This window comes from Mustela lutreola, chromosome X (assembly GCF_030435805.1).
Source record: "Mustela lutreola isolate mMusLut2 chromosome X, mMusLut2.pri, whole genome shotgun sequence".
Lineage (NCBI taxonomy): Eukaryota > Metazoa > Chordata > Mammalia > Carnivora > Mustelidae > Mustela > Mustela lutreola.
The window spans coordinates 132,691,522-132,707,150 of record NC_081308.1 but is presented as its reverse complement, the minus strand read 5'-3'; the positions used below and the strand labels follow the sequence as shown (position 1 = coordinate 132,707,150).

Here is a 15,629-nt window from a genome sequence, read left to right as displayed (position 1 = left end):
TAGAAGAGATCAATGATAATGGATCTGGTTCTTCGAAAAATTAATACATGAAAATAAGGGCCATATGCTCCCCAATGTTCATAGCAGCAATGTCCACAATAGCCAAACTGGAAGGAGCTGAGATGTCCTTAAACAGATGAATGGATAAAGAAAATGAGGCTCATATATACAATGGAATATTACTCAGCCATCAGAAAGGATGAATACCCAACATTTGCATTGACATGGGACTGGAGGAGATTTTGCTGACTGAAATAAGCAGAGAAAGTCAGTAATCATATGGTTTCACTTACTTGTGGAACATAAGGAATAGCATGGAGGACATTAGGAGAAGGAAGGGGAAAATGAAGGGTGGTAATCAGAGAGGGAGAAAAACCATGAGAGACTGTGGACTCTGGGAGTCAACCCGAGGGTTTTAGAGGGGAGGGGATGGGGGAATGGGTGAGCCCAGTGACGGGTATTAAGGAGGGCACAGATTGCATGGAGTTATCCACAAAAATCATAGAGCACTACACTACATCAAAAACTAATAATGTACTGTATGGTGACTAACATAACATAATTAAAAAATTATAAAAAGAAAAATTAATACAATTGATAAATCCCTAACCAAACTTAACAAAAAGAAAAGAGAAATGACCCAAATAAATAAAATCACAAATGAGAGAGGAGAAATCACAACCAACACCACAGGTATACAAACAATTTTAAGAGAATATTATGAAAAATTATATGCCAACAAATTGGACAACCTCAAGGAAATGGATAAATTCCTAGAAACATATAAACTACCAAAACTGAAACAGGAAGCAATAGAAAATTTAAACAGACTGATAATGAGCAAAGAAACTGAAACTGAATCAGTAATCAAAATCTCCAAACAAACAAAAATCCAGGGCCAGACAGCTTCCCAGGGAAATTCTACCAAACATTTAAAGAAGAATTAATACCTATTCTCAAATTATTCCAAAAAATAGAAATGGAAGGGAAACTTCCAAACTCATTTTATGAGACCAGTATTACCCTGAATTCAAAACCAGACGCACTCCACTGAAAACAGAATTATAGACCAATATCCCTGATGAACATGGATGCAAATATCTCAGTAAAATACTAGCAAATTGAATCCAACAGTACATTAAAAGAATCATTTACCATAATCAAGTGGCATTTATTCCTGGGTTGCAAGTATGGTTCAGTATTCACAAATCAACCAATGCCATATACCACATTAATAAAAGAAAGGATTAGGACCATATGATCCACTCAATAGATGTAGAAAAAGCATCTGACAAAGTACAGCATCCATTCTTGATTAAAAACTCTGAACAAAGTAGGGAGAGAGGGAATATACCTCATCATAATAAAGCCCGTATATCAAAAACCCACAGAAAATATCCTCAATAAAAAAAAAAAAAAAATATATATATATATATCCTCAAAAAGGAGCAAAACTGAGAGCTTTTCCTCTACAATCAGGAAGAAGACAGAGATGGTCACTCTGACCACTGTTATTTAACATAATACTGGAAGTGAGTCCTAACCACAGCAATCAAACAACAAAAAGAAATAAAAGGCATCCAAATCAGAAAGGAAGAAGGCATACTTTCACTATTTTTAGATGATGTGATATGCTATGTAGAAAACCCAAAAGATTCCACCAAAAAATTGCTAGAACTGATACACGAATTATAAAATTGCAGGATACAAAAGCAACATACAGAAATCTGTTGTGTTTCTATACCCTAATAATGAAGCAGCAGAAAGAGAAATTAGGGGATCAGTTCCATTTATAATTGTACCAAAAACAGTAAGGTACCTAATAATAAACCTAACCAATGAGGTAAAAGATCTGTATTCTGAAAGCGATAAAACACTAATGAAAGAAATTGATGACACAAAGAAATGGAAAAACATTCCAGGCTCATGGATTAGAAAACATTGTTAAAAATGTCTATATTATCTCAAAGCAGTGTACACATTTAATGCAATCCCTATCAAAATACCACCCGCAATTTTCACAAAATTTGTATGAAACCATGAAAGACCCTGAATAGCCAAAGCATTCTTGAAAAAGAAAAGCTGGAAGCACCATAATTCTGGACTTAAGTTGTATTACAAAGCTATAGTGATCAACATGGTATGGTACTGGCACAAAGTAGACACAGAGATAAATGGAACAAGATAGAAAACCCAGAAATGATTCATCATTTTCACAATCAGGTGTCTCGAGGTCTTTCTAGATGCTATGATCTTGGGGGGAGACCTTTCTGCCTCTAGGACTCAAACGCTGGTTCCATTCGCCAGATTGGGAAAATTTTCATGGAGAATTTGTTCAACTATATCTTCTAGTCTTTCTTTCTTTCTCCTCCCCCTCAGGGATTCCAATAATTCTGACATTGGAACATTTCCTGGTGTCATTTATTTCCCTAATTCTGTTTTCATGGCTTCTAAGCTGTTTGCTCCAGGCCACCTCCTAATCCTTTTTCTCTATCAGTTTGTCCTCTAGATCACTAATTCTATCTTCTGCCTCAGTTACCCTAGCTGTTAGAGAATTTAGATTAGATTGGAACTCATTGAGAGCATTGTTAACATCATCCCTGGTGGTTTTCACTTCTGCTCTAATCAATTCCATGTTGTCATTAATGGTTTTCTCCAACCTAGCCATGGCCTGGATAATTGTTACCCTGAATTCCCTTTCTGACATACTGTTTAAAAAAAAAAAAAAAAACAGAAATGAACCCACAACTCTATTTGTTTGTCAAACAAACAAACAAACATAGTTCAGTGGAACAGAAATGAATCCACAACTGTATGGTCAGTTCATCTTCGACAAAGCAGGAAAGAATATCTGATGGAGAAAAGACAGTCTCTTCAACAGATGGTGTTGGGAAAACTGGACAGACCCATGCAAGAGAATGAAACCGGACCACTTTCTTACACCATACACAAAAATAAATTGAAAATGGATGAAAGTTCTAAATGTGAGACAAGAAACCATTAAAATTTTAGAGACAACACAGGCAGTAACCACTTTGACATTGACCATAACAACTTCTTACTAGACAAATCACCAGAGGCAAGTGAAACAAAAGCAAAAATGAACTATTGGGACTTCACCAGGATAAAACCTTCTGCAGAGCAAAGGAAAGAATCAACAAAACTAAAAGTCAGCATTCAGAATGGGGGAAGATATTTGCAAATGACGTCTCTGATAGAGGATTAGTATCCAAAATCTACAAAGAATTGTCAAACTCCACACTGAAAAACCAAATAATCCATTTAAGAAATGGGCAGAAGACATGAATAGACATTTTCCCAAAGATGTACAGATGGCCAGCAGACATATGAAAAGATGCTCAACATCACTTATCATCAGGGAAATACAAATCAAAACTACAGTGAGTTATCACCTCACACCTGTCAGAATAGCTAAAAGCAACACAGGAAAGAACAGGTGTTGGTGAGGATGTGGAAAAGGCGAATTGTCCTGCACTGTTGGTGGGAATGCAAGCTGGTGCAGCCACTCCGGAAAACAGTATGGAGGTTCCTCAAAAAGTTAAAATAGAGCTACCAGGGTGCCTGGGTGGCTCAGTGGGTTAAAGCCTCTGCCTTCAGCTCAGGTCATGATCCCAGGGTCCTGGGATGGAGCCCCATATCAGGCTCTCTGCTCAGCAGGGGGCCTGCTTCCTCCTCTCTCTCTGCCTGCCTCTCTGCCTATTTGTGATCTCTGCCTGTCAAATAAATAAATAAAATCGTTTTTTAAAAGTGTAAAATAGAACTGCCCAGCAATTTGCACTACTAAGTAATTATACATAGAATACAAAAGTACTAATTCAGAAGACAAGCACCTCAATATTTACAGCAGCATTATTAACAATAGCCAAATTATGGAAAGAGCCCAGATGTCCATTGATGAATGAATGAAAATATGTATATATACACAGTGGAATTTTACTCAGCTATAAAAAAGAATGAAATATTGCCATTTGCAATGACGTGGATGGAGCTAGAAAGTAGTATGCTAAGCAAAATCAGAGAAATAAAAGTACCATATGATTTCAATTAGTTGTGGAATTTAAGAAACAAAACAAATGAGCAAAGTGGGGGAAAGGGAGACAAACCAAGAAACAGGCTCAACTACAGAGAAGGCACTGATGGTTACCAGAAGGGAGGTGGATTGGGGGATGGGTGAAATAGGTGATGGATGTTAAGGAGGGCACCTGTGATGAGCAGTGAGCGTTTTATGGAATTGGGTGTTGTATGGAAGTGTTGAATCACTATACTGTACACCTGAAACTAATATTAAAATGTATGTTATCTAACTGGAATTTAAATAAATACTTTATAGTTTGACAGAGAGAGATCACAAGTAGGCAGAGAGGCAGGGAGAGAGAGAGGGGAAGGCAGGCTCCCCGCTGAGCAGAAAGCCCAATGTGAGGCTCAAACCCAGAACCCTGAAGTTATGACCTGAGCTGAAGGCAGAGGCTTAACCCACTGAGCCACCCAGGTGCCCCTTAAATAAATACTTTAAATATTTTTAACAAATTTTTAACAAATAATGTGGTGTAGGGGCACCTGAGTGGCTTAGTCAGTTAAGTGTCTGACTCTTGGTTTTGGCTCAGATCACCATCTCAGGATCCTGGGATCAAGTTCCCCCATGGTGGGCTTCCTGCTCATCAGGGAGTCTGCTTCCCCCTCTTCCCCTTCCCCTGCTCATGCTGTCTCTCTGTCTCTCAAATAAATAGATAAAAAAATGTTTAATGGTGTGGTGTGTATAACAGCACTAACGGAAGATGTTCACTAATAAAATGTTCAGTTAGGGAAAAGCAGGAATGCCTGGGTGGCTCAGTCAGTTAAAGCATTTAACTCTTGGTTTCATCCCAGGCCATGATCAGGGCCATTAGATTGAGTCCTGTGTCAGGCTGTGCACTAGGCATAGAGTCAGCTTCAGATTCTCTTTCCCTCTCCCTCTCCCCCTCCACCCTCCATCTCTCTCTCTGTCCAAAATAAATAAATAAATCTTTCTTAAAAAATTAAAAAGAAAAAAAGAACTAGAATTCAGATAGCTCAGGTTTCAGTACTTTCCTTTTACTTAATAAGGGCCAGATATAGCTCATTGTATAGCAAATAGAATGCTGGGTCATTTGCCTTATCCTGGTACAGCATAATCAACATTTTGTACCATTCAGTCTCAAACAGGTTTTAAGAACTTTCAAGTAAGCAATCAGTTGAGAGGGCTTTAGAAATTATAGTTCATGAGGAAAACCATTTCCTGTTTGGACTTTGAGGGTTTGGAAAGTAAGATGAACTCTGAAAGCTAAAGTATTAAAGTGACCCTTGGTCAGATCTGAGCTACCAGGAAAATAAGTATAAAATAAAAATCTATGATGTATACCTTAGAGATACGACAGTGATACAACATCTCATTAAATACTTGCTAACATAAACTATCCTTTTCTCTTTTTCTTATTCTTCCATGTCCAAAAGATGGGTGAGGATCTACATTAATCACTTCTAAAAGCATCTGCATAAAGGCATCTTTTTCTATGCAAGGAAGGTGAGCACAGGAAAAAACCATGAATGTGAAAGCTATTAAAAGTAGGCACATAAACAGAGGGGGATAATTCCCTAAGCTTTCAGACTACATTATACAGTTGACCTTTGAACAATGGGGGCACTAGGGGAACTGACCTCTCCCACCCCCACACAGTTGAAAATTCATGTATAACTTTTTTTTTAAGATTTTATTTATTTATTGGACAGACAGAGATCACAAGTAGGCAGATAGGCAGGCAGAGAGAAAGGGGGGAAGCAGGCTCCCCGCTGAGCAGAGAGCCCGATGCGGGGCTCGATCCCAGGACCCTGAGATCATGACCTGAGCTGAAGGCGCGGCTTAACCCACTGAGCCACCCAGGCGCCCCTCATGTATAACTTTTGACTCCCCAGAACTTAATTAGTAATAGCCTACTGTTGACTAGAAGCTTTACCAATAGCATAGTCAACTAGCATGTATTCTATATGTTGTATGTATTCTGTACTGTATTCTTACCATAAAGTAAGCTAGAGAAAAGAAAGTCTTATTAAGAAAATCATAAGGAAGAGAAAATATATTTATAATTATATTTATTGAGAAAAAAATCCACGTATGAGTGGATCCATGCAGTTCAAACCTGTGTTGTTCAGGAGTCAACTCTACTTGCACAGTTTTCCCCCAACTTCCTAGGATATTAATCAGTGACAGAATTGTTAAGACTAGTGGGATGTTCAACTATCATCTACAACTTATAGATGGAAATCTGGAGCCAAAAAAAATCTATTGTGACTTGTGAATAGTTAAAGAAGTTATTCAAGTTGTGAAAGACAAGAATAAAACTTTCAATTAGTTAAGTCTTCCTTCATTTGATTTGACAGAGAAACCATCTATGGGAGGATGTGGTATTTTACTTCAGACTTCTCCAGGGGCGACACTGCATACACCAAGCTGGCTTTGGATCGGCACACTGACACTACCTATTTTCAAGAGCCCTGCGGGTAAGTGAAGTAGAATTTTCCATATTAGGGTCTTTACATGTGATGGCCTTGAATAATTTCTTTATTTTCTTAAATTCCATTAGCCAACATATGGGACATCATTAGTTTCAGATGTAGTATTCAATAATTTATCAGTTGCATATAACACCCAGTGCCCTCCTTCATGAATAATTTCTGTTTTCTATTTGAACCAAGATAATATCTGCTGCTACTGATACATATGACTATTTCTTTTTCTTCTCTTAGAAAGATGATCATTTTGAAAAATCTTTAGCTCAGTCTTCTTTGGACTTAAAAGAATAATTTTTTTTGAAATGATTGAGAATACACCTTACTATATAAATGGATCTTAATTTTGTTTAATTTGCATTTTTGTCAAAGTAATTACCAACAACTTACAAAAAAGTGTAATCGTTAATTTTGAAATTGTACAATTTTCTTATATTTAGTTATATTGCAAAGGGGTCAGTCTTTTAAACACAGCTTCTTTGGGTTGGTATTAACAGGAATTTGAATCCAAATTGTAAGAAGTTGGAGAGGAGGAATTAGTGAAACAAACCTTTTTTCACATGGAATCAGAAGCTGCTGAGCCAAAGTTATACCATATTTTTCCCCAGCTTTATTAATATGTAATTGACATATAACATTGTATAAAGTTAAGGTGTACAATGGTTATATATTATTATTACCACCATAGCGAACAGAAAATAGATCTTAAATGACTCCCCACGAAAATGAACTGATAATTATGAGACACAACAGATAAATACCATAATCACCTACTGTTTACCACTTACTAGAGATACCTGTAGTTATTTTGTTATTGATCTTGCTTCTGCCTTTAGACGATGAGCCTGAGGCACAAAGATATTATTAAAGTGAGTGTACGTATGGATTTGTAAAGACAGTATGAGAGGGTGATAACATGCAATTGATTGTGAGTACATTGATTTTCTTTAAGGGTTTGGAACAGGGAGCGGGGAGCTAGAGGGGTAGGAAAAGAATAAATTAAACAAGATGACATCGGGAGGGAGACAACCAAAAGAGACTCTTAATGTCACAAAACAAACTGAGGCGGCCGGCGGGAGGGGTGTAGGGAGAGGGTGTTGGGTTATGGACCTTGGGGAGGGCATGTGCTATGGTGAGCGCTGTGAAGTGTGTAAACCTGGTGATTCACAGACCTGTACCCCTGGGGCTAATAATACATTATATGTTAATAAAAATAAAAAATTAAGGGTTTGGAACTTAAGAATATTTGGTTCATGAGAGGAAGAATAAAGCAGGTTTTAGAGATCCTTGTCAATGTTATCAGTATATGAAGCTCCAACAGTCCTCCATCCTCATTCTAGGGTTAGGGTTAGGGTTAGAAGGAAGAAAGAGGAAATGGGGCGGGAGGCATCCGGACAGAGGTTGACATTCAAATATTGAGTATTCTTTCCTCTTTGACCATTACCAAAGATAAGCAGTTAAGTTGTATTTGCCTTTAATTTAAACCTTTCTAATCAATGACAAGGACCAAGTAAGTACATGAACAATATAGCAAGAGTGGTCAAGAGCTCAAGCCATGTCATTAAGAGATTTGGATCTGTATCCCAGCTGTAACATATATTAGCTTTGCGATCTTGGACAATTAACTTAATTTCTCTCTGCCTCAGTTTCTTCCTTTGTGAAATGGGACTAGTAATAAGACCTATTCATTAGTATTGCCTAGGGTTACATTACATGATGTATTGAAAGCATATTTAAAGCATACTGCCTGACACAAAGTAAGTGCTCAAAAGATGCTAGCTATTACTATTATTATCATCACTTTAGCCATTATCATCATCGTCATCAACATTGTTATATGCCTTGTCCTTTCAAAAGTTACCTTTGCCTGGATCTCATCTTCTCCAGCATTGTTGGAGATCGCTCTCTCCTACATCTTCTCCCTTCCATACCTATTGACTCCTTCCTATCAGCTTCTCATGTCTTCTTTGGACTCTTTCTCCCTCTAGCTATAGCCTTGCTTTATTCCTCTCCTTCTCAGCTAAACTTATTAAAAGAATCATCTACATTCAGTGTCTTCATTATCACTTCCCATTCATACCACAATCCATAGTCAGCTAATTTATCCAACCCCTTCCAATTAAAATTACTTTCTTTAAGGTCATCTGGGTGGCTCGGTGGGTCAAATATCCAACTCTTGATTTTGATCAAGCCCCACATGGGCTCTGTACTTAGTGGGGAGTCTGCTTGAGATTCTCTAACCCTAACCCTAACCCTTTCCTACCATATGCTCCCTCTTAAGTAAATAGATAGATAGATAGATAGATAGATAAAACAAAGATAAAATCATTCTCTCTAAAGTCACTAGCAACTAACTTACTGCCATACTCAGTGTGTACCTTTCAGTCTTCCTCTTACTTGACCCCTGGGGCATGCTGTTAACCACTAGCTGTTCTTAAATACCCTTTCTTTTTTAGTTTTCCTCCTAGATCTCTGACCACTTTTCTTAAGCATCCAGTGCTGGCTTATTTTCCTCTGTCCATGTCCTAGATATTGTTGTTCCTCAAGATTTCCTGTTTGTCATTCTTTTCTTACTTCAAATGATCTCTCCAAATGACATTTTCCATGCTCTTGGCTTTAGCTATCACCTACAAACTACAAAATCCACCTGTCTTCTAGGTTAAAAAGTCTTGACCTAGAAGTTTCACAGAAAACTCAACAGTCCAGAACTGATGTTTCTCATTTTAATTGTATTTATATTGGGTTCTCCTTGATTTTATTCCTTCTCTCTGCATTCATTTTTTAACTTATTTTACTTTGTTATTTACTTCTATTTTTTTCTAATTTAGTATTAATTTTATTTTCCCCTTGTTAATTTGAAACTTCTGCTGTAGTTTTCCAGCCTTTTAAATCCCCTTTCCTTTCTCGGTTAACATTTTCAGCCATATATGACTCAACTATTTCAATAGGGCCCCTAAACTAAACTTCTTCCTCAAACCCTCACACCCCCTCATTAAGATCAATTACACTTTTGTCTGCATTCTCCATCCCAGCAAATGTCAAGTTGTCCAAGTGAAAAACCCAAAATCATTCTAGATTTTCTCCTTCTTCCTCTACTACATTTAACCAGTTATCAAATCCTGTCAGTTCTACTCCTATGGTATCTCTTTGGTGTGTCTTTTTTAATAACACCCTTCTCTAAGCTCAGACGCTCAGTACTTTTGTCTATTTCAGCTACCACGTTGTCTTCTACATTTTTTATCATCTTCCTTCCCACCAGTCCATCTCCCACACTATCATCATAATCTAGTCTTAAAAAATGTTAATGTGACCATAAAGTTTCCCAGTTTAAAATCCTTTCATGATTCTCTGTGCTATGCTGACAGGCACTTCTTTCTCTCTTCCTTAAATATATTTTGTAAATTGTGGCCTCTCTATATCTTGTATACAACTTTATTATAGTGCCTATCATATGTTACTGGCATTTATTTCCTTCATGTTTACCTACTAGACTGTGGGGTTTTTTAAAACAGAGACTATATCTTATTCATGCCTTTATTCCTAGGGTCTGCTTGTTCATATTTTAATTCATATTGAATATGTTTAGAAGAAACCTGTAGTGGAATTAATATTTCAAAGCACAAAAGTATAACTTAGTATAAGGAAAAACAATTAACTTGGAAATGAAAATAATATAAGTAGATTCAATAATTATTTCATATATAATTTTCTAATATTCTGGTATATTCTCTTTTCTGCACTAAACAGAAGAATTTAATTTTTTCCCTGTTCAGCATTCAAGTGTTTCACTGTCTTAAGCATGAAGGAACAGGTGGCAGGACACTGCTGGTAGATGGATTCTATGCAGCAGAACAGGTACTTCAAAAGGCACCTGAGCAATTTGAACTCCTCACCAAAGTGCCACTGAAGCATGAGTATATTGAAAATTTCGGAGAATGTCACAACCACATGATTGGGGTTGGGCCAGTCTTAAATATCTACCCTTGGAATAAAGAGCTGTATTTGATCAGGTGAGTACTAAAGAACCATCTGCCAGTATAATGTATTTACCAATTATTAGCCTTCAAATGATTAGCTTGATGAAAATACCTAAAATCCTTGTATTGCCCACATTTTAATCTTGCTATTTTATAGCCTTTATTAGTATAATTTCTGTTCTATTATACTTCCCATGGAAAAATAAATAGGCCAACAGGTAAATAATATTAGATTTGGAGGGAACAGATGTTTGAGATAGTATTTTAAAATGAAAGCACTATTGAAATCACAAACAGTTATTAAACTGTGCTCACTGACCAAACACGTAGAGTACCCAAAGGCAGGAAAACCACAACATTTGTAGCCCAGATTTATGCAAACCTCCTGGCCTGTATATCTAATAGTCTACTAGATCATATTTAAAATTGAACTCATCATCTTCACTCATTTCAAGCCTGCTTCTGCACACCCAGTTGCGAGGATAAAAATAAATTGTTGCCCCTGCCTATGCCCCAGGATTGTAATATGAACTACGCAAATACTAATTCCCTTCCACTGGATAACCTTCTCTAAAAAACTCTACCTTAGTTATCTCTTGTATCTCCATTGCCTAGAACAGTGAGTAGATATTCAGTATTTTTTTCCAACATTTGATTATAAATACTTTAAACATAAAAAGTTAAAAGCATTTACAGTAAAACCCATAAACTTACCACCTAGATTCTACCAGGAAGGTATTACTATGCTTGTTTTATTACCTATCTACTTACCTATCTATCTATCTAGTTAATCTTATTTTTGATGCATTTCAAAACTGTACATTGTACAATTATACGAAATACATTGTAGCTATGACTACATGTCCCCCAAATACTTCAACATTTATATCTTTAAGTAGAGTTCAGTATATGTTTACAAATGTTTAAATTTGAAATTAAATTTATGTGTAATTACTTTTTAAAATATCAAATATATACTAGTTGAGTTTTGATAAGTGCATAGACCTATGTAACCTAAACCCCTGTCAAGGTCTATTACCATCACTGCAGAAAGTCCCCTGTACCCTTTCCCACTCCAACCTGTACACTCACCCCAGAGGAGATCACTATTTGATTTTTGCCACCATAAATTAGTTTTTCCTGTTCTAGAAATTCATACCGTAGAATAAATCCATTTTTTATGAATAAACACCTGAGCTGTTTCTAATTTGGGTTATTATGAATAAAACTGCCATGAGCATTCATAGAGAAAAGTATTTTTGTAGATACATGTTTTCATTTCACTCAGGTAAATAGCTAGGAGTGGAACTTCTGAGTCATGAAATAGGTGAGTATTTGTCATAAAACAGCTGCTGGAACTTTTACTAAAGTAGTTGTTTCATTTTATATTGTCATAAACAGTGTATAAAAGTTATAGCTGCTCCATATTGTTGCTAATACTTGGTGCTGTCAGTCTTATTAGTTTTAACCATTATAGTAGTTGTCTCTTTGGGGGTTAATTTGCCTTTTTTTTTTTTTTTTTTTGGTGACCGATTATGTTGAGCATCTTTCTGTATGCTTACTGGCTATTTATGTATCTTCTTTTCTGAAGTATCTGGTTTAATCTTTTGCCCATTTTTTATTGGGTTGTTATTATTGAGTTCTAGGAGTTCTTTATGTACCCTGGTCACTATTTCTTACCTGATATATGTCTTAGGACTATTATTTTCTCATCTGTAGCTTACCTATTTCTTTTAAACAGTATGTTTTTATGAGCAGAAATTTTTAATTTTAATGCAGTTTTTTTCTTTAATGATTATTGTTTCTATGACATATAAAAGGAATCTTTGACTGCCCCCATGACATGATGACATTCTGCATTTTCCAAAGGTGTTATAGTTCTGTTTTTTACATCTAAATCTGTGATCTATATCAAGTTATTTTTTTCTGTGTTATGAGGTATGTGTAGAATTTCATATTTTTTATATATGAATATCCAGATATTCCCCCATTGAATTGCCTTTGCAACTCTGTCAAAAATAAAATTACCAGGGGCACCTGGGTGGCTCATCAGTTGAGCATCTGACTCTTGATTTCAGCTTAGGTCATGAGCTCAGAGTCACAGGATCAAGCCCCACATCAGGCTCTGCACTCATCAGGGAGTCTGCTTGTGGATTCTTTCTCCCTCCCCCTCCACCTCTACCCTTCCCCCTGCTTTGGCTAGCTCACTCTCTCGTTCTCTCTCTCTCAAATAAATACATAAATACATAAATAAACTTTTTTAAAAAATCAAATGATCGTATAAACATGGGTTTGTCTCTGGGCGCTCTATTTGATTCCATTATCTATTTGTGGTTCCTTATCGTAGTTCCATACTCTCTTGGCTACTGCAGGTTTACAGTAATTTTTGAAGTCAGAAAATATGTTTGTCAGCTTTGTTCTTTTTCAAGATTATTGTAGATATTATAGATTAGGGGTCTACAAATTTTTTTGTAAAGGGCTAGATAGTAAATATTTTAGGCTTGTGAGTCACATGGTCTTTTTTAAGGATTTTATTTATTTATTTGACACAGAGAGAGAGAGCACAAGTAGGCAGAGCAACAGGCAGAGGGAGAAGCAGAAGCTCTGCAGGGAGCCCGATGCAGGACTCCATCACCGTGGGATCATGACCTGAACCAAAGGCAGATGCTTAACTGACTGAGCCACCCAGGCACCCTAGTCATATGGTCTTTATCACATCTACTCTGTACTGTTGTGGAAGCACAACAGCAGCCCTAAACAATATCTAAATGAATGAGTGTGCCTGCATTCCAATAAATATTATTTACAAAAATGGGCAGTGGGCTAGATTTGGTCCACAGATCGTAGTGTGCCAGTTCTGGTTCTAGATTCTTTATATTTTTATATAGATTTTAAAATAAACTTGTCAGTTTTTAGAAAAAAAGCCTTCAGGGTTATGATTGGTATTGCTTTGAATCTGGAGATCATTTTGGTGATAACTAACAAACTAAGAGTTTTGAGTCTTCCAACCCATGAACCTAACCTATCTTTCTACTTATTTAAGTCTTTAATTTCTCTTAGCAGTGTTTTGTAGTATTGAAGATACAGATCTTATATATCTTTTGTTACTTTTATTCCTAAGTATTTTTATATTTTGATGGTATTATAAAATAAAATCTTAATACTATTTTTAAATTATTTGCTGCCATTTTATTGAAAAAAATCAATTCCTTTTTAAATTTAGCATTGTATCCTATAACCTTGCTAAAGTAATTCATTAGTTCCAAGTTTTGTTTTTTGGATTTCTTGGGATTTTCTATATAGAAAATCATCTTGTAAGGATAGTTTTCTTTTTTTCTTTTCCAATCTGTATATTTACTCATTTGTTTTTCTTACCTTACTACACTAGCTAATGCCTCCAATATGATCTTAAATAAGAGTGGTAAAATCCTTAGGATGAAAGTGCTCAGTATTTTGCCAGGTAGCATATTAGCTATAAGAGTGTTGGTGGGCACTTAGGTGGCTCAGTTGGTTAAGCAGCCAACTCTTGATTTTGGCTCAGATCATGTCTCCGGGTCCTGAGATCTAGCCCCATGTCAGGCTTCACATTGAGCACGGCGTCTGCTTGAGATTCTCTCCCTCTTTCTCTCTCTTTGTCCCCCTCTCCCCCGCCGCTTATGTGCCCTCTCTCTCTAAAGTAAATAAAATGAATCTTTTTTAAAGAGTATTGGTGGTGTCTTTTGGTGAATTTTGGTGTCTTAAGGTGAATTTCCCTTCCAGGTTCCCTGAGATTTTTTTTTTTTTTTGAATCACAAATGGGTATTGAATTTTGATAATGTCAATTATCAGTAAAAACAATTACATCATTTATCTTCTTTATTCTGTTAATACATTAATTACATTAATTTCAAATGTTAAGCCAACCTTGTACTCTGAGAATAAACTGTACTTGATCATGATTTATTACTATACACATACAGTGTATGTGTGTATGTATGTGTTTGTATGTGTATGTGTGTGTTAATAGTGTGGGTCCAATCAAGAGATAAATATCACACAGTAGTTTCTTTTTGTTGTTCATTTTTAAAATGTTAACTGCAGAATAACATATGGTGTTATATTAGTTTTAGGTTTATAATATAGAGCTTCAGCAATTCTATAAATTACTCAGTGCTCATCATCAGGGAAATACAACTCAAAACTATGAGGACATATCACCTCATACCAGACAGAATGGCTAAAATTAACAACACAGGAGACAATCCTTGGTGAGGATGTGGAAAAAAGGGAACCCACACTTTTGGTGGGAATGCAAACTGGTGCAGCCACTCTGGAAAACAGTATGGAGGCTCCTCAAAAAATAAAAATAGATCTATTGTATGATGCAGCAATTACACTAGTAGGTATTTACCCAAAGAATACAGAAATACTCCCATTTGGGGGCAGTTGTAAATGGGACTGATTTCCTTGATTTCTCTTTCTGCTGCTTCATTATTGGTGTGTAGAAATGCAACAGACTTCTGTATGTTGATTTTAAGGGATACATGCACACCAATGTTTATAGCAACATTATTTACAACAGCCAGATTATAGAGAGCCCACATGTCCATCCATCAACTAACCCTAACTGATGAATAGATAAAGAAAGTGTAGTATGTGTATGCAATAGAATATTACTCAGCCATTAAAAAAATGAAATCTTGCCATTTGCAATGATGTAGATGGTATTAGAGAGTATTATTCTAAGTGAAACAAATAAGACATGAAAGAGAAATAGCATATGATTTCACCTCTATGTGATTTAAAGAAACAAAACAAATGATCATGGGGGGAAAAAAGAGAGGAAGACCAAGAAACAGACTCTTAATTATAAAGAACAAACTGATGATTACCAGAGGGGTGGTGGGTGGAGGGATGGGTGAAATAGGTAATTAGGATTAAGGATTGCACTTGTTATGATGAGAATTGGGTGTTGTATGGAAGTGTTGAATCACTTTATTGTATACCTGAAGCTGATATTATACTGTATAACTAACTGTAATTTAAATAAAAACTTCTAAAGGGGACGGGGGATGTTCCTACCACTGATGCCATAGAAATTACTACCTGTGATCTGTGCTAGAATTTATA

General features: G+C 36.2%; 1 protein-coding gene across 9 annotated transcripts in view; it reads left to right on the top strand.

The window, feature by feature from the left end:
* TMLHE (trimethyllysine hydroxylase, epsilon) overlaps window positions 1-15,629 on the top strand; it is a 97,475-nt gene that overhangs the window by 49,363 nt on the left and 32,483 nt on the right. For 5 of the 9 annotated variants that reach the window (XM_059156751.1, XM_059156755.1, XM_059156750.1 and 2 more), the window contains exons 5-6: window positions 6,415-6,534; window positions 10,317-10,553. In XM_059156751.1, the coding sequence (XP_059012734.1) occupies window positions 6,415-6,534; window positions 10,317-10,553 (357 nt within the window). Of the gene's footprint in view, window positions 1-6,414; window positions 6,535-10,316; window positions 10,554-11,808; window positions 12,573-13,072; window positions 15,565-15,629 lie in introns of those variants that run through there. The other 4 variants (XM_059156757.1, XM_059156758.1, XM_059156754.1 and 1 more) reach the window with 4 other exon arrangements.